At 48.2% G+C, this 18,636-nt stretch overlaps 2 protein-coding genes and 1 pseudogene across 9 annotated transcripts in view; 2 read left to right on the top strand and 1 right to left on the bottom strand.

Annotated features, from left to right (window-relative positions):
* Positions 1–76: 76 nt before the first annotated feature.
* On the top strand, positions 77–4,364 carry CNPY4 (canopy FGF signaling regulator 4). Of its 2 annotated transcripts, XM_059895911.1 has the most exons (6): positions 78–300; positions 2,201–2,327; positions 2,426–2,522; positions 2,761–2,883; positions 3,388–3,505; positions 3,598–4,364. In XM_059895911.1, exons 1-6 carry the CDS (start codon positions 198–200, stop codon positions 3,729–3,731), a joined length of 702 nt encoding a protein of 233 aa, XP_059751894.1. In that variant the 5' UTR covers positions 78–197; the 3' UTR covers positions 3,732–4,364. The 2 variants fall into 2 exon arrangements, with proteins under 2 accessions (XP_059751895.1, XP_059751894.1); XM_059895912.1 differs by lacking the exon at positions 2,761–2,883 and having other exon boundaries at positions 77–300.
* Positions 4,365–4,419: 55 nt separating this feature from the next.
* Positions 4,420–18,636, top strand: part of MBLAC1 (metallo-beta-lactamase domain containing 1) — a 67,321-nt gene continuing 53,104 nt past the window's right edge. For 3 of the 7 annotated variants that reach the window (XM_059895907.1, XM_059895906.1, XM_059895909.1), the window contains exon 1: positions 4,420–6,450. In XM_059895907.1, the coding sequence (XP_059751890.1) occupies positions 5,006–5,824 (819 nt within the window). In that variant the 5' untranslated portion in view covers positions 4,420–5,005 and the 3' untranslated portion in view covers positions 5,825–6,450. Of the gene's footprint in view, positions 6,451–8,295; positions 13,628–18,636 lie in introns of those variants that run through there. The other 4 variants (XM_059895905.1, XM_059895903.1, XM_059895904.1 and 1 more) reach the window with 2 other exon arrangements.
* Positions 7,105–17,723, bottom strand: LOC132349395 (NXPE family member 3-like; annotated as a pseudogene).

Here is an 18,636-nt window from a genome sequence, read left to right as displayed (position 1 = left end):
GGGAGGCGCCACAAAACCAGGCGGGGAAGCCCGCCCCGCAGCGAAGCCCCGCCCACTTCGAGCCGGCACTGCGCTTGCGCTTCCCATGCCAGGCTGGATTAAAGTTGCAGCCGACAGCCTTGGGATTTAAAGGGCCCGCTGCCTGCCCGAAGTTGGTTTGAAGGCAGGAGGTGGTTGGCTGTGGACGGCACTTGATCATGGGACCTGTGCGGTTGGGAATGTTGCTTTTCATTTTGACTGTGTCTGGGACGCCGAAGGAGGAGGACGATAACACAGAACGCTTGCCCAGCAAATGCGAAGGTATCTAAAGGGAGTAGCCCCTATTCGCATCCCTCTGCCCCACCTTCGTCTGGGCCAGATCAAATGGACCGTGATGGGTGGGTCACCTGACCTCCTTCAGGACCTGAGGGAGGTTCTGATGGAGCCTGGTGGAATTCGAATGGGGTCAACGGAGGGAACACATAGCGCTACCCCAAAACTATGGCACTACAAGTCCCATGAGACATCCAGAGGGAGCCCGCTTTTTCTTGCTGGTTTGGGCCCCCCAATGGTTTGTGGGAATTGTAGTGCAGAGACTATCGGCCCAGGACTGACCACTTTACTGAGCATCGTGTGTGTGAGTGTGTGCGTCTCCTCCATGCCACCAGACCTAAATCTGAAGAGCCTGCAGGAGTGAGGTGTCAGGCTCATTACCTGTGGACATCCTCTCTCCACCCCGGCGGAGACGCTCCCAAATTATAGGCCCCACGCCCTCCTGAGGGGGTTTGGGAGTGAGTATGTCAGCCTTTGAAGCTCATAAAAGAAAGAGGAGGCCACACAACTGGGAGAGGTTCCCCATAATTGTGAGGTTTTGCAGAGGGTGTGTGCACTGTATGGCTTTTACAGTGAGCAGCATCTTCTGTGGCTGTATCACCTATGGGGCCCAGCTGGGAGGGGGCACTTCAGAGTGCCCTGGTTCCCTGGTTTGTTGCCTCCCTGGCTTTAATTTCTTCCTGGATTCTTTTCCCCTTCACCTCACTCCATGCTGCATTTCAGTAGCCATGTTCCTCCTGACTTGGTCCTCATCTCTCCTCTCCTTTCATTCAAGAGTCCCTACTCTTAACCCCCTACACCTGTCAGTCTTTCTAAACACGGACTCAATTGTGTACGTCCTTGCTTTAACACCTCTTCAGGCCTCCTGCTGTGATTAGACTACAGCCAACGTTTTTGGCATAGCATCCAAGTGTTTGTGGTCTGGCCTCCATCTTTCTTACATTTCCATACCCCACCTCCCATCCCCAAAGTGCCCATGCTTCAGCCATATTGAACTTCTCAGCGGTCACTGAGGCTGCCTCATCCTCTCACACCTCTCTGCCTTTGCACATTGTTGTTTTCCTTTTCCTGGAATGATCCTTGCCCTTCTGTATTTGGTTCTTCAAGACCCAGTTTAAATGTCACCTCCTCTGGAAGCCTCCTTCCTTATCTGTCACCTCCCACTGCACTGGAGGGAAGGAGAGTACCTGTGTCTCCCTGTGTATCCTTAGCATAGTGCCATAGGCACATCTGGGACACTTTGGCTCCTTGCCCCTGTGTTTAGTTTGCTTGGCACTTCTGTATAGGCCTGTCCTTTTCTTGGGACCCACTGGTGCTGGGAAGACAGTGGTGGAAGAGACACAATGCTCATCCTTGAGGAAATCGTAGGCTAGTAGGAAGTCCATGAATGACCACTGAATGAATTTTGCATTTCCTAGTGAGATTAAGTCTCTTGGTAGAGTCCATTACACAATATTGTCATTATCTTTTTATCTATCCCCAGAGACATTGGTAACGTCCTGTGGATAGATCATGGGTCTTATTGCTCTCTGTATTGCTATTGTGCATCCAGAAGGGGCTCAATAAATAACTGCAGAAAACAGCAAACACTTAGGCAGTGTTCACCACGTGCCAGGCACTATTCTTGGGGCTTTACATAGATTGATTGATTTAATCCTCACCACACCCCTGTGAGGGAGGTACTATTATTATCTTCATTTTAGAGGTAAAGAAACCAAGGCACAGCAGGATTGTCACCCAGCTACTAAGTGGCTGAGTCAGGATTCCAGCCTTGCCAGGCTGGCTCCAGAGCCTGCACCCATAACCATTGTGCTCTGCTGCCTTTGCTTATCTGCCGAATGAGTTGCTGGTATGTTTGTTTGTCTTTCACGTCCCCTTGGACATCTAGTATGTAAACTGCTGAGCCTGGAGCTACAGGAAGAGCTGAGTCGCACTGGCCGATCTCGAGAGGTGCTGGAGCTGGGGCAGGTGCTGGACACAGGCAAGAGGAAGAGACACATCCCTTACAGTGTTTCGTGAGTTCTTCTTGGTGTTCTTCCACCTTCCAATCCCTGAAGGAGCCCTGGGAGCGCCCACAGCATCCAGGGAGTCTTTGTTTCCCCTCTTCCCACAGAGAGACAAGGCTGGAAGAGGCCTTGGAGAATTTATGTGAGCGGATCCTGGACTACAGTGTTCATGCCGAGCGCGAGGGCTCACTGAGATATGCCAAGGTCAGACTCTTCTCCAGGGCAGGATCCCATCTCTCAGAAACTACAACCTGTACCCCGAGGTCCTCACGATGTCTGCCCAGCTCCCCCCAGCTCTGGAGTGTCCCCTCCCCATCGTAGACTCCCTCGTCTCTTCCCTGTGGAACTCACCGGGGTCTCCAGTAGTTGACAAAGCTGATATGGCAAAAAGGGGAGGAGGCAGGGCAGTGGCCTGGGCTGATCTCAAATTCCCATCTCTCAGGGGCAGAGTCAGACCATGGCAACGCTGAAAGGCCTGGTGCAGAAGGGGGTGAAGGTGGATCTGGGGATCCCTTTGGAGCTGTGGGATGAGCCCAGCGTGGAGGTCACGTTCCTCAAGAAGCAGGTAGGATAGGATACTGCACTGCCCAGGGAGGTGAGAAGGGAACCTGAGAGGGGAGCTAGATCCTAAGGAGGTCCGTCTTTGAGCAGAGCAGGGACTCTGCCATTGACTGAAGTGGGCCCAGGAGCATATCAAGAAGTAATAATGGAGGCTAATGATATATACTGCCACTTACTGAGCACCTACTGTGTGCCCGATTTGGGGCCACATACTTTCCAGCTGCTGCCTCATTTTACCCTCACAACAACCTGATGTGGTAGGTACTATTACCACTTCCCATTTTACAGGCAAGGAACTGAGACTCGGAGTATAATAACTTACTTGGCAGAGTAGGTGCTGGTAAATGTCTGTTGAATGAATGAGGATCACACATCTAATGAGCCAAGTTTAACCTCCTGGTTCCCTGCCTTTCTGAAGTGGGGTGGGGAGACAGGGAGTGAAGAGCAGAGAGGAGGGTCTGCAGAGGCCAGCAGAGCAGTTACCCTTCTGACCTTTCCACCTGACCAGTGTGAGACGATGCTGGAGGAGTTTGAAGACGTCGTGGGAGACTGGTATTTCCACCATCAGGAGCAGCCCCTTCAGCATTTTCTCTGTGAAGGTCATGTGCTCCGAGCTACTGAAACTGGTAAGCCTTGGGGCTGGCCCCTTTCTTGCCAGGCCACAACCTTCCCTCTCCCCAGGACCAATGTCTAAATTGTTTTCTATCACCCAACCTAGCATGTCTACAGGAAACTTGGACTGGAAAGGAGAAGCTCACAGATGGGCAAGAGAAGACGGAAGAGGAGGAGGAGGAGGAGGAGGAGGTGACTAACACACCAGGCCACCCCAAGCATGACCCAGAGGAACTCTGACCTTTGCCTCTGAGCCCCCAGGAGGGACAGGGTTCTTGGAGAAGAACCCTCTGAAGTCTGAGCGCTCCCTGCCCCACAGCTTTCAGAGTGTGTGTATGTGTGAGTGACCCCACCCTAGAGCCTGTAGCTCTTCTCTCCCGTGTAGTCTCAGGCAGGATCCTGGTGGTGCAGCATGGCATAGCTATGGGGAGAAAAGTGGGAGCAGTAGGTGGAAGCCCGGCGCCGACAGATGAGTCCTCTACCTGCCATTTATCCCCTTGTCAGGTGTGTGTGGTGACAGTATTGAGATATTTAAATATGTCCGCTACTCCCCACCGGACCCAGAGGTCAACATGGCTTAGAAGCAGTGGACCTTGGCAAAGTCACTTTGCCCCTCGAGGGTCTGTTTTTAGACTCATAACAAAGAAGCAGAATGGACATTCTCTACGACCTATACACGCTGCCGGCGTCTAGGAGGCTACATGCCAACAATCTGTGAACGGGAAGGGGACACTGGATGGGGAAGGAGTAACACTGATAAGTTAGCTGGGGTAGACACTTGGTCTACTTCATATTAATTTCACTGCGGGGCCACCACGTAACAGCAAAGGTGCCAAATTTTCTATAACGCTAGTAAACTTTTTTTAAATATCAGCTGAGCCCCAAATTTCAAACAACTGCCGTGCACACATCTTAGCTGGCCGGTACGGCAGCGCCCAGTGAATAGGGCCGTTGGTCGCCGTCCTGTTAAAAGCTAACGGTGCTTTGTAGTTTTCCAGCCCAAGGAGGGTGGCACGGATCAGCGGGCTGAGATCGGGTTTCAGGCTTGGGACTGCGCAGCCGCGGTCCGCGCATGCCTGAAAACGCGCCGTAATTAAGTTACGTGCGCGGCGACGCCTGGGCCGCCATACTTGGGTTACGGGAGCTCGCAGAGGACAAACTCCCACGCGCTTTTCCGGTGTCTCTTCTTTCCTCAGAGTGAGGCAAGACCTAAGAGGCGCTAAAACTAGGTCCAAGGTAGAGAGCGGCTCCGGTTAGAATGAAGAAAATAACAAGGTTATCTCCGGAAGGTGCCGGTTGAGGCCCTCACACGCGAGCGGGGTGGTGGCCGAAGACGCTGAGGGACGGGTGCATTCTCGCCGAAGTTCAGTTGGGCGATGCCAACTTAAGGGTGTGAGAGGGGTGGCAAGGAACTGAGATTCACTCCGCGGAGGCTGGGCGAGTGTGGAAATCCGAAGGGAGCGGACAGTCGCCGAAGGCCCCACTTCCTTTCCCCAGCCCGTCCCTCTCCGGCCATGAGCGGTCTAGTGCGCACCGAGCCGCTGCGCGGGGAGCCTCCTCTGCGGATGCCCGGCGACGCCTTTTCTGTGGTGGTTCTGCTGCAGGGCTACGCGGAGCCCGAGGGGGTCGGCGACGCCGTGCGCGCCGACGGCTCCGTGACCCTTGTTCTGCCCCAGGCCTGGGGCACGGCCTCCGGCCACCGAGAGCCCCCCCCGCCCGAGGGCTACGAGGCGAAGACCGCCCTGGAGGAGGCGGCCCGTGGCCCCATCCTCGTGGACACCGCGGGGCCCTGGGCTCGAGAGGCGCTCCTGGGGGCCCTGGCGCGGCAGGGCGTGGCCCCGGGAGATGTGACTCTGGTGGTGGGGACCCACGGACACTCGGACCACATCGGGAACCTGGGGCTGTTTCCCGGCGCGGCCTTGCTGGTCTCGCACGACTTTTGCCTCCCCGGGGGCCGCTACCTCCCCCACGGGCTGGCTGAGGAGCAGCCTCTGCGGTTGGGGCCGGGACTCGAGGTGTGGGCCACGCCCGGCCATGGTGGCCAGCGGGACGTGAGCGTGGTGGTGGCTGGCACGGCCCTGGGTACCGTCATGGTAGTGGGCGATGTGTTTGAACGTGATGGGGACGAGGACTCGTGGCAGGCGCTGAGCGAAGACCCGGTGTCCCAGGAGCACAGCCGGAAGAGGGTCCTAGGCACTGCCGACGTGGTCGTGCCTGGTCACGGAGCCCCCTTTAGGGTGATCAGGGAAGCCTCGGCGCCAGAGACAGAGAGTCTGGGGAACAGCCGGCCAGATCTCGTGATCGGAGACAAGGAGCCCACGGTGCACCGATAAACCCCAGTCTTGACTGGATTCCTTTCAGGGACCCCAGCCCCCCACCCCCAGACAAGGAACTGACGTCCAGGACACGAGAGGACGTGTCAGAGAGGAGTCATGGGTTGTCACTTCCAGCCCTTCCAGGAGGCCAGTTTTCCAGCGAGGACAGAGTACTTTTGCCACAGCTGTCACCAGTATCACTAGGACCGAGGACTGGCTCAGCTGTGTGCCACCTCTCGGGCTTCATTAGTAAAATGGGAGAATGTTCTTGGGAGAGTCTTCCAAAATAAAAGTAGAAACTGCATTGAAAATCATACTGCCCTTCAACTATTCTCCAAGAAAAAAGAAAAAAGAAAAAAAGTCATACTGCCCTAAATGTAAATGTGAAGCATTCATAGTGATAATCATGCAGATAAAATCCAACAAGTGCAACAAGGGGACACTTTGGCGATACATCGCCTGTTTCTCAGAGGAGGCAGCTTGCTGAGAGAAGGTGCAGGGCAGACAGGTATCATTCTAGTCATCTGACTTTAAGTTATTAATTCGTTCAATGAATGCTGCTTAACACACCTGCAATGTCTCAAGCACGGCTCGAGGTCACGGGGATACAGCAGTGAGCAAGCCAGACAAACTCAAGGAGACAGGTAAATAATAATAGTAGTAAATCAAATAATTACGGGTTCTGGTTACTGATATGCAGAAAAAGCAGGGTGAGAAGGGTATAGAGTACTGGGGTGGGAGAGTGGTCAGGAAAAGCCTCCTAGGTGATGTTTGATGAGAGAACTGAATGAGAAAAAGCTGGCCACATGGAGGTATGGGAGAGGGGCATTCCAGGCGCTGGAACAGCAGGTATAAAGGCCCCGAGGCAGGCTTGACCTACTTGAGCAGCAAGAAGACCTTGGGGTTGGGTTGCAGAACGCTGGGGAAGAGTGGCAATAAATGAGCCTACAGAGTTAGGCAGCGCCATCTTGCAGGGCCTTGGTAACCATAGTGAGGGGTCTGGATTTGTCCTGAGATAGAAGGCTTTGGCTTTATACTGATACAAAAGACCAGGCCGTTGACCTGGTCTCATATATGTTTTAAAATACTCACTCTTGTTCTGAGTGGAGAAGGGGTTGGAGTGGGGCAACAGTAGAATGGGCTGGACTAGATCGAAAGCCATTGCGGTCTTCCAGGTGAGAGAGCTTGATGGCACCTGCCCTTATCCCAGAAGTCCTACTGTGGCTGTGGTCCTCTTCACAACTGGGTCCCCGTGCCTGGGCCCTCTGTTCACACAGCCCCAGGATGGACAGAAGCACTCAGGTTGGGGAGAGGAAGGAGAGGAGGAAGTCCACCTTGTTGTGGACGATGAGCCTCTCCGGGTGGATGCCGTCATGCAGGGCCAGGCTGGAGGTCACTTCCCAGGCATCCACGAAGGCCACATGGTCAGCAGAGGCAGCTCAGAGGAGCCGGTTCACCTGGAGGGAGAACCAGTTGCTGCTGTACGTGGACTTGTAGCCGGTGTTGGCCAGTTTGATGACCACCAGAGTGCGGGGCTCCCAGGCCAGCAGTGCAGCCACGGCGGCCCGGATCCCTGCCAGTCGTTGCACAAAGATGGACGGAGGGAAGGTGGTGAAGTGGGTGCCTAGGCACCACCACGGTGTGGGGGCCCCCAGCCAGGCCACCCCCAATTCATGGGCCACCAATTGTAATGAGGCCACTGGTGTGTGGAGGGAGCGCAGGGGCCAGCTGTGCGTGCCAGTGCCGCACTATGCCCCGAGCAGTGTCCACGGCCATCAGAGAACCCAACTGATACGTGGTGTGTAGATCCACTGGCTTCAGGGCTGCACGGAGGATGAGAGAGGAGGGGACGGGTTATTTAGAGCTGTACACTCTCAAGTTAAACAGATAAAAGTTCCAGTCTCGACTTACTTTCTAGAACATGGGTATCCTGCCCTTGACTCAGGGCTGGTCACCCAGAGCAACACATCCCTTTGGCCACACTGATTGTCTCCAGGATGGACGGGTCACCTTAGCAATCTTAGGGGTTTTGCTGGAGCTAAGGGAAAAAGTCTCGTTCTTTCCTGCAAGACTGACATGGGAGGATGGGTCATCTTGCCCCCTTGTTGGAAGAGCCCGCTGCTGCTGGGGCCACCTAAGAGGGACTGAGAATGAGAGAATGAAGCTGAACGGTAGGGGGCAGAAGTGGGCAGTGAAGAGAAACAGACCAGATGACAGGAGTGAGCACGGGAAGCCAGATCCGCTGCTAACTCATCAGTCACCTGGGCTAATCAACTCCTTTCGTGCCTAAGCTGTTCTGACTGTGTTTTCAGCTGTTTACAAGATGAGTTGTGAATGGATACAAACACTGATGGAAATGATCCCTTAGAGACAGGGAGTGAGGACAACAGCGTGGGGCTGACAGCAGACGGAAAAAGTGCTTAAGATATTAGGAGGTTGGGCCCAGAGTGATTGTTTCTTTCAAACTTCTTTTTTGTGAAAACTCTTAGGAAAACTGGACCTATATGATCAGCTTCCTCTCCTCACAAGTCACTGGCAGACATTGGCTGCAGAATAACCCAGGCTTTCTTGGCCAGTTCTCTCCAAGAACAGCTCTCCGCTCCAGTTTGGCTGACTGCCTACCGCCTTTCAGAGACCCACATCCTCCTCTCCTGCGGGCCTTTGAGCCCACTCCCCCCCCACTCCCCATCCTCTCGCTTTTCTCCACCATCTCAAACACCCAGGCTCAGCTCTCTCATCTCCTACAGAAAACCTCCCCTGAATGTGCCAACCTTATTTTAAAGTCTAGCTATGCCTTCTCTATATTGTTCACTTAGCATTAGGTGATACCTGGTGTTGGTCATTATTTCTGGAAATGTCCTCTCCCCACTGTGCCCCTTGAGAGCAGAAGCTGCAAGGCCACTTGAGGTCTAGGCTCAGAAATTGCACAATATCACTTACATCACATTCTGTTGACCAAAGCAGGCCAGCCCAGATTCAGGGATGGGGAAATAGCCTCTCCATCTTGACAGAAGGAGCTGCAAAGAATTTGTTGCCATTTTTTCTGTTGCAACATACCACAATGGGTTAGTGCACAAATTGGTGATGCTAAAAGTTCCCCTTCTTTTTTGGGGGGTGGGGTGGTTATCCTAGGTTCTATTTTTATTTTTTGATTTTTTAAATTGAATTGTAGTTGATTTATAATATTATATTGGTTTCAGGTATACAACATAGTGATTCAATATTTTTATAGATTGTACTCCATTTAAAGTTATTACAAGTGGCTGTATTTCTCTGTGCTGTACAATACATCCTTGTTGCTTATTTATTTTATACATAGCAGTTTGGATCTCTTAATCCCATACCCCTATTTTGCCCCTTCTCCCTTCCCTTCCCTCACTGATAACCACTACTTTGTTCTCTATATCTGTGAGCCTGTTTCTGTTTTGTTGTATACGTTCCTTTTCTTTTCCCGCCTTTGGCTGCGCTACGTGTCTTGTGGGATCTTATTTCTCCGACCAGGGATCAAACCCAGGCCCCGACAGTGAAATTGCCAAGTCCTAACCACTGGACTGCCAGGGAATTCCCGTGTTTTGTTATATACATTCTTTTTTTTTTTTTAATTTTATTTATTTAATTTATTTATTTTGGGCTATGTTGGGTCTTCGTGGCTGCATGTGGGCTTTCTCTAATTGGGCGAGCGGGGGGCTACTCTTCGTTGCGGTGCATGGACTTCTCATTGCAGTGGCTTCTCTTGCTGCGGAGCACGGGCTCTAGGCACGCAGGCTTCAGTAGTTGTGGCATGTGGGCTCAGTAGTTGTGGCTCGCGGGCTCTAGAGCACAAGCTCAGTAGTTGTGGCGCAGGGGCTTAGTTGCTCTGCGGCATGTGGGGTCTTCCCGGACCAGGGTTCGAACCTGTGTCCCTTGCATTGGCAGGGAGATTCTTAACCACTGTGCCACCAGGGAAGCCCCTATATACATTCTTAAATGCAATCTTTTATGCCTTCTCCCATCGCCCAAAGCACCTGTCAATCACATCACATCATTCTCTCTTCACTTCCGGAAGGGGGCAGCACTTACTTCACAGGGAAAGCAAAGACCATTGTCCCTGCTATCTCTGCTTCAAGCCACCTTACCAGAAAACTCTGCATCTGCACCCAGGCTCACCTCCAGAAGAGGGGTGATTTACCCATTTATTGTGGGTAGCTGTAATTCATTCATTTTCACATGCGTAGTATTCAATTTTGTGAATTACCATGTAGTGTTGGGAAAACTAGTTACCACATGCAAAAGAATGAAATTAGACACTTATGCCATACACAAAAATTAACTTAGAACAGACTGAAGACTTAAATGTAAGACCTGAAGCAATAGACTCCTAGAGGAAAACATAGGGAAAAAGCTCTTTGGCATTGGCCTTGGTTGTGATTTTTTTGGATATGACACCAAAAGCAAAGGCAGCAAATGCAAAAACGAGTGAGACTACCTCAAACTAAAAAGCTTCTTCATAGCAAAGGAAACAAAATGAAAAGGTAACCTACAGAATGGGAGAAAATATTTGCAAACTGTATAATTGGTTAATGTCTAAAATATATAAGGAATTCATACAACTCAATTGCAAAGAAGCAACCCAATTTAAATATTGTCAAAGGACATGAATAGACATTTTTCCGAAGAAGACATACAAATGGCCAACAGGTATATGAAAATGTGCTCAGCATCACTAATCGTCAGGGAAATGCAAATCCGAACCACAATGAGATACCACTTCACACCTGTTTAGGATGGCTATTATCAAAAAGATAAGAGATAACAGGTGATGGCGAGATTGAGGAGAAAAGGGAACCTGTGTGTACTGACTGTTAGTGAGAATGTAAATTGGTATAACCATTATAGAAAACAGTATGGAGTTTCCTCAAAAAATTAAAAATAAAATTACCATGGTAATTACCATTACCATATGATCCCAATCCCACTTCTGGGTATCCAAATGAAATGAACTCAGTATGTTAAAGAGATATCTGTACTCCCATGTTCACTGTAGCATTATCCACAATAGCCAAGATATGGAAACAACATAAGTGTTCATTAATGGATGAATGGATAAAGAAAATGTGAGATACACATATGTATACACACACACACAGGAATATTTTTCAGCCTTAAAAAAGAAAATCCTGCCATTTTTTGGCAGCATGGGTGAACCTGGAGGACATTTTCTAAGGGAAATAAGCCAGACACAGAAAGGCAAATACTGTATGATCTCACTTGTATGTGGAATCTAAAAAGTTGAACTCATAGAACCAGAGGATAAAATGGTTGCCAAGGGCTGGGGAGTGGGGGAAATGAGGAGATGTTGATCAAAGGGTACAAACTTTCAGTTATAAGTTCTGGGGATCTAATGTACAGCATGGTGATTATACTCAACACTGTATTGTATACCTGAAATTTGCTAAGTGAGTAGATCTTAGGTGTTCTTGCCACATACACAAGAAAAAGGTAACAGTGTGAGGTGATGAATGTGTTAATTAGCTTGGTTCACGATGTATACATATATTAAACCATCATGTTGTACACCTTAAAAAATCACGCTGTACAACCTAAATATATACAATTTTTATTAGTTTTACCTCAATAAAGCTGGGGAAAAATAATTTTTAAAGCAGTTAATTTAATATTAGATATTGGAATGACAAATTCAAGTCAAAGCTGCTAACAAGAGCAAAAAACTAAAAGAAGAAATTGGAAAGATGGCCAAAAAGTAACAAATGGGAAAGCTGGTTTGAAGGCCACAGAGACTGTGAGGAACAGTTAATGGATCTAAATCATAAGCATGTTTGGCTCTGGGTTAGTTACCCCTATTAATAGCAACACCTTATGGTTAATTTAAATGTGACCCAAGTAAGATCCCTTGCTCATTAATCTGGAATTGAATTTTCTATTAATTTGGTACTGAATTCAGAGGTTACCAAATAGGCATAGAAGAATCCCACCTGATAGTGGGCTTCTCCAAAGAAAATTTTTGCTTCTGACAAAAATCTAGGCTAATAACGTCCTAGAGTGTGTTAAATTAACACAGGTTGAGATTTTTCAGACCAATGGTTCTGTGAATTTGGACTGCACATCTACCTAAGGGCTGGCTTGTGGGTATAAATTCTCCAGAAAGAATTTTCTCTGTCTGTTCTGGACCAAGGTCGAAGACAGTCAAATTCTTTGAAATCCTCTGCTTGAGTGTGGGGTGGTGGTCTCCAGGTCACACAATATGAGGGTGTAGAACTTTGAGACCCTGACTTTATGCCAGGCGGGCAATTTCCTATTAGACTCACCACATTGTCAAAGACTTCGGGGTTTGTATCCTGCTCTTGGCTTCCTGCACACCAAATCTCAAGTTTCTTGAGCTTGGCAAATGCCCTCAAGGGGAAAGCAGTCTTTAGTGTATTACTCTCTGAGTTCCCAGTTTCATTTAGATTTTGCCCTCTGATAATTCCTTTAAAATTTGACAGATTATCAATGCATTTATTTATTTATTTATTTAAAGTAGATAGAATGTGTTTTTTTTTTAAATAAATTTATTTATTTATTTATTTTTGGCTGCATTGGGTCTTCATTGCTGCACGCGGGCTTTCTCTAGTTGTGGCGAGCGGGGGCTACTCTTTGTTGTGGTGCGCGGGCTTCTCATTATGGTGGCTTCTGTTGTTGCAGAGCACGGGCTCTAGGCGTGCGGGCTTCGGTAGTTGTGGCACGTGGGCTCGGTAGTTGTGGCACGTGGGCTCAGTAGTTGTGGCTCGCGGGCTCTCGAGCACAGGCTCAGTAGTTGTGGTGCACGGGCTTAGTTGCTCCGCAGCATGTGGGATCTTCCCGGACCAGGGCTTGAACCTGTGTCCCCTGCATTGGCAGGTGGATTCTTAGCCACTGTGCCACCAGGCAAGCCCAGAATGTTTTTTTAAAATTAATTAATTAATTTTTGTCTGCGTTGGGTCTTCATTGCTTCGCGTGGGCTTTCTCTAGTTGTGGCGAGCGAGGGCTACTCTTTGTTGCAGTGCATGGGCTTCTCATTGCGGTGGCTTCTCTTGTTGCGGAGCACTGGCTGTAGGCGTGGGGGCTTCAGTAGTTGTGGCACAAGGGCTCAGTCATTGTGGCTCGCGGGCTTAGTTGCTCTGCAGCGTGTGGGATCTTCCTGGACCAGGGCTTGAAACCACGTCCCCTTCATTGGCAGGCGGATTCTTAACCACTGTGCCACCAGGGAAGTCCTATCAATGCATTTTAAAATATTAAAAGTATTTTTGTCATTTAAAAATTTTGGACTTACTGAGGTATAATTTACACACAGTGAAATTTACTTTTTAGTGTTATAACTATACATTTTGATGGACATGTAATTGCATAACCACAAATGCAATCAAGATACAAAATGTTTTCATGACCCTAAAAACTTCCCTCATGATCCTTTGTAGTCACCTCCCTCTGGCAATCATTGATGTTTCCTTTTAAAATAGCTTTACCTTTTCCAGAATGTCATATAAAAATAGATCATAGAGTATGTAGCCTTCTGAGTTTGGCTTCTCTCACTTAGCTTAATGTATTTAAGATTCATCCATGTTGTTAAATGTAAAAGTAATTTGTTCCTTTTTATTGCTGAGTAGTATTCCATTGTAAGGATGTACCAGTTTGTTTATACTGGGGTTGTTGTATTTGAAGGATATTTGGTGTATATTAATTTTATAAGAAACTGTCAAACTGTTTCCACAGTGGCTGTACCATTTTGCATTCCCATCAGCAATGTTTGAGAACTCCAGTTACTCCACATCCTCACCAACATTGGTTTGTAAGAAAAAGTCATTTTGTCACCATTTTTTAAATAAATAAATTTATTTATTTATTGGCTGCGTTGGGTCTTTGTTGCTGAGCACAGGCTTTCTCTAGTCGCGGCGAGCAGGGGCTACTCTTCGTTGTGGTGCGTGGGCTTCTCATTGTGGTGGCTTCTCTTTGTTGTGGAACACAGGCTCTAGGCATGCGGGCTTCAGTAGTTGTGGCTTGTGGTTCTAGAGCGCAGGCTCAGTAGTTGTGGCGCATGGGCTTAGTTGCTTGGTGGCATGTGGGATCTTCCCGGACCAGGGCTCAAACCTGTGTCCCCTGCATTGGCAGATGGATTCTTAACCACTGCACCACCAGGGAAGTCCCTTGTCACCATTTTTGAAAGTTAGTTTTACTGGGTATAGTATTCTGGATTGGTAGTTTTTCTTTCAGAACTTCAGAGATGTCATTTTATTTTCTTCTAACTTATGACCTGAAGCCTGTTGTAATTCTTATCTTTGTTCCTCTTTGTATGAGATGCCATATTTTTCCTCTGGTTGCCTTGAATTTTTCTCTTTGGTTTTCATTAGTTTAAATATGATGTGTTTAGGGGTGTGTGTGTGTGTGTGTGTGTGTGTGTGTGTGTTCTTGGAGTTTTCTGAGCTTCTTGGATCTGTGGGTTGATTTTTTTTAATTGATTTTGGAAAACTTTAGACGTTGTCTCTTCAAATATTTCTTCTGCATTGTTTTTCACTCTTTTCTTCTGAAATTCCAGTTACCAGTATGTTAGACCTTGGACGTTTACCAACAGCTCGTGCATGCTCTGTTCTTTCTTTCTCTCTCTCCTCTTGTATGTCAGTTTTGGTGTTTTCTAATTAACTTGTTTTCAAATTCCATGGAAATGCCCCATGAAATCTACTGTGGTCCTTTGCTTTCTTCATATTCTCCAAAACACCAACTACTTTGTTAGAGTAGATCAGCTGCACTTGCACCAGAGCAGGGGGAAGGATAGCAGGTATGTGCCATTTCCAGATCCTGGATATCCCCAGGGACCCTGGGCTTCAGGGCAGGACCCAAAGCAGATCTCCACTGTGGGTCATGGGTCTGCCCTCTTGGTGGTCTGTGGTCACAAGGATGCTTCCAGGTAGCCTGCCAGGGCACAGTTGGCCTAAGCAGGACCCCTTAGGTGGTAGGTGAAGGTCTGGGGGCTCGTGGAGGCTCAAAAATCCCTCACCATCGCCCACGGTTGGAGGCTAGTACAGAAGATGGGTCAGGTCTGAGAGCTCCTGGAGGAGAAAGTCCAAGAGCAAGGGAGATTCTGAGAACTTGGAGGCAGATTTAGAGGCAGAGTAGGGTCCCAGGGGCTGAGGGATGTTACTGTCAGGCCAGGACATCTTGAAATAGAGGACCTGTGGGTAGTGAAAGAAGAATCTATCAGTGGTTTGTGTTTCCTTCACTTTCTAAGGGGAAGGAGATTTCCAGTCACCAAGGTAGGACCCAGCAGTTCTGTCCTACCTGTATCAGGCTGTCACTCATCAGCCTGTTGTCTGAGTCACCACCATATTTATTTGAAGGTAGCAGCTGTTCTTCATGAAGCAGAAGTTTATGTCTTCAAATAAAAGAAAAAAAAAATAACAATGGTATCACCTCTGCCTTCTTACAAGAATGGCCTTCTTGCTTTCAAATAACTCTACTTCCCCTGCAGAAAACAATAACAGAAAGATAAACAAGAAAAAGTCATTTGGGGAAATCAAGAAACACAGTTCTAAAAATGTATGGATCAAAGAAGAAATAAAAATGGATATGAGATAACATTCTGACCACATAGTTACTTGGGGAATGCAATTAAAGCAGGATGTAGGAAGTTTTATAGCCTTAATGCTTCTATTTGAAAAGAAAAAAAGGCTGAAATGGACTGAGCTATATATATCTATTTCAAAAAGTTAGAAAAAGAAGAGCAAAGTAATCCAAACAAAGTGGAAAGAAGTCAATAATAAAGATAAAATGAGTAATTTCATAGAAAACAAACAAAGTAGAAAGCATAGAAAAAGCCAAAATTTGACTCTTTGAAAAGACTCAGGAGACTTCCCTGGTGGTCCAGTGGTTAAGAATCCACCTTCCAGTGCAGGGGACGCTGATTCGATCCCCGGTGGAGGAACTAAGATCCCACATGCCACGGGGCAACTAAGCCTGAGCGCTCTAGAACCCGAGCGCCACAACTAGAGAGGAGCCCGTGTGCAGCAATGCAGAGCCTGCGCTCCACAACGAAAGATCCCACATGCCGTGATGAAGATCCTGCAACTAAGACCCAATGCAACCAAATAAATAAATAAATATTAAAAAAAAGAAAAGACTCAGACAATTAATGAACTTTTAACAAGATTTATTAAGTAAGAGAGAAAGCATGAGTGGGTCGATACCAGAAACGAAAAAGGAGACATAACTAGAGCTTGTGCAGATATGAAAAGTTATGTCTGTGACAATACATTTCACTAAACAAAATAGACAAATTTCTAGACAATTATGTGAAAACTGACTCACAAGGAGCTAGAGCACATGGGCTTCAGTAGTTGTGGCACACGGGCTCAGTAGTTGTGGCTCACAGGCTCTAGAGCAAAGGCTCAGTAGTTGTGGCGCACGGGCTTAGCTGCTCCACGGCATGTGGGATCTTCCTGGACCAGGGTTTGAACACGTGTCCCCTGCACTGGCAGGCGGATTCTTTTTTTTTTAAAGCAACATGGATTTTGGCTCTTGTGTTTAAACTGCAGTCATGATTTTTTTTTAAATTAATTAATTAATTAATTAATTTATTTTTGGCTGTGTTGGGTCTTCGTTTCTGTGTGAGGGCTTTCTCTAGTTGCAGCGAGCGGGGGCCACTCTTCATCGCGGTGCGCGGGCCTCTCACTGTCGCAGCCTCTCTTGTTGTGGAGCACAGGCTCCAGACGCGCAGGCTCAGTAGTTGTGGCTCACGGGCCTAGTTGCTCCGCGGCATGTGGGATCTTCCCAGACCAGGGCTCGAACCCATGTCCCCTGCATTGGCAGGCAGATTCTCAACCACTGCGCCACCAGGGAAGCCCCTGCAGGCGGATTCTTAACCACTGTGCCACCAGGGAAGTCCCATATATGTGTCTTTATCTTTAAAGTGGGTTTCTTGTAGACGACATATAGGTGGGCAATGTTTTTTTGATCCACTTTGACAGTCTTTAGCTTTTAATTGGTTCACTTAGACCAAAGTGATTGGCGTTCAAAGTGATTATGAATACAGTTAGATTAATACGTACAACATTCCTTACTGGTTTTTTTGCCCTTGTTCTTTGTTGCTGTTTTTGTCTTACACTCTTTTTCTGCCTTTTGTGGTCTTAATTGAGCATTTTATATGAATGCAGCACATATTATAGAAACATAATGGTTAGTGATTTTATTTGTTCCAGGGACAGGAGAATGGTGAGGAGGCGGGAACTAACATTTATTGACATTTCTGTGGGCTGGCTAGATACATAGTTCTATGATTGTTCCCTTTATTTCCCTTTACTTCTTTCATTATCTCTATGATTGGATATTTGCCATTTTAAAGGTAAGGAGACTGAGGCTCAAAGGTTTTAAAATTTCCTTAAGACCAGTGTCTAGCCTGTGGCTGTTCTCTGGCTTAAATCCAGGTCTTTCTGACTCCAAAGCCCATTTTCTGTCTACTGAAAAATGTCATCTTTTCTGGAGATTGTTTTGGAATTAGAAATTTAGGAATTTGATATGTAAAACTTAAAGACTCTCAGTTTTGTCACTTTTTCATTTAGGCCCTAAGAAAAAATTTAAAGCTCCCCAAAGCAAGGCCCCAGTAAGTGACTCATCTGAGGAAAAAGAAGCTAGAATAGTGCCAGAGGTCCTGACCCCACCAGCTCCTCCCGGGGCCTGTCCCATGGTGGGGAAAGAAGGGCCTGCACCCCAGGAGCCGCGGCCTCAGGAGGCTGGAAGTGTTCCCTCTGACGATGGAGCCTCCAGCGACCTGGACCTGGAGCAGCTCATGGCGGATGTTGGAGAAGAGCCGGAGCAGAGGGCGGAGCCACAGCACAGAGACGACGCGGGGGGGCTCGCCGTGGCCTCCTGTGAGGAATAGCTGTGGGCTCGCACCGCCTTCCTGCTTTCTCATCCCTTCTGTGGGAGCAGGAGGCAGAGCCTCTCAGAGGAGCCCCGAGAAGCTGATAAATGTTGGGCTTGTTCATTGGCTGTGAGGTTGGTTGGCTAAGGTCAGAGTTGTGCAGTTTATGTTAATGAACCAGGTTACTGGTTTAGTTGGTTTGGTTCGTCTCAACCACTTGCTTTCTTTTGGCTTCTCTCCCTCCTCCTCCGTGTCACTGTGGCCCATGGTGCTTTCTGGTGGGAGGCCTGTCAGTATAGGGAACTGGGAAGGTGATGACACCAGAGTCCTGGGAGAAGGACACTGAGAAGGGCAGGTCTGGGTTCAAATCTTGCCTCAGCCTCCTATTAGCTACATGGCCTTGGGAAAAGCACCGTAACCATTCTGGGTCTTGTTATCCTGCCTCAGATGGTACCTCCAGTGCCATATAGGGTGCTTGATGATGCTGAAATGAGGCAAAGCACTAACAGTGCATGCTAATTATTATCATAAGGGAAGTAGAATGGTTAAATGAGGAGACAGACCTTGGGTTCCAGACTGACTACCAGTGTTTGGGGATTTACTGGTCCCTGGCCTGAGGCAGTCACTGAACAAAAGGACTAGGGGAGGGATCTGAATGTGAGCTATCTATTATGGTTCATTTATGGCAAGAAGGACAGAAGTTGAAGATGATGTCAGCTTTCTCCTTAGATGCATTCAGGCAAATTGTACAGGGACTTTTATTTTTGTGGTCAAGGGCTAGGAAGTTGAAGAGGGAACTGGAGCAGGTGGCTGTGTGTCTCTCAGGTCCTTGGTGGCCTTCAACACCTGCTGGCTTCTGAGTCGTCTGTGTCTGTCCAGGGTGATTATGAGGAACTGAGATCCCTGTGTGCAGCTGACTCTAAGCAGGTCCTCACTCAGTCCCACTCCTTAGGCCTTTAAGACA

This window comes from Balaenoptera ricei, chromosome 15 (assembly GCF_028023285.1).
Source record: "Balaenoptera ricei isolate mBalRic1 chromosome 15, mBalRic1.hap2, whole genome shotgun sequence".
NCBI classification, from domain to species: Eukaryota; Metazoa; Chordata; class Mammalia; order Artiodactyla; family Balaenopteridae; genus Balaenoptera; species Balaenoptera ricei.
This window is presented reverse-complemented; position numbering and strand designations above follow the sequence as displayed.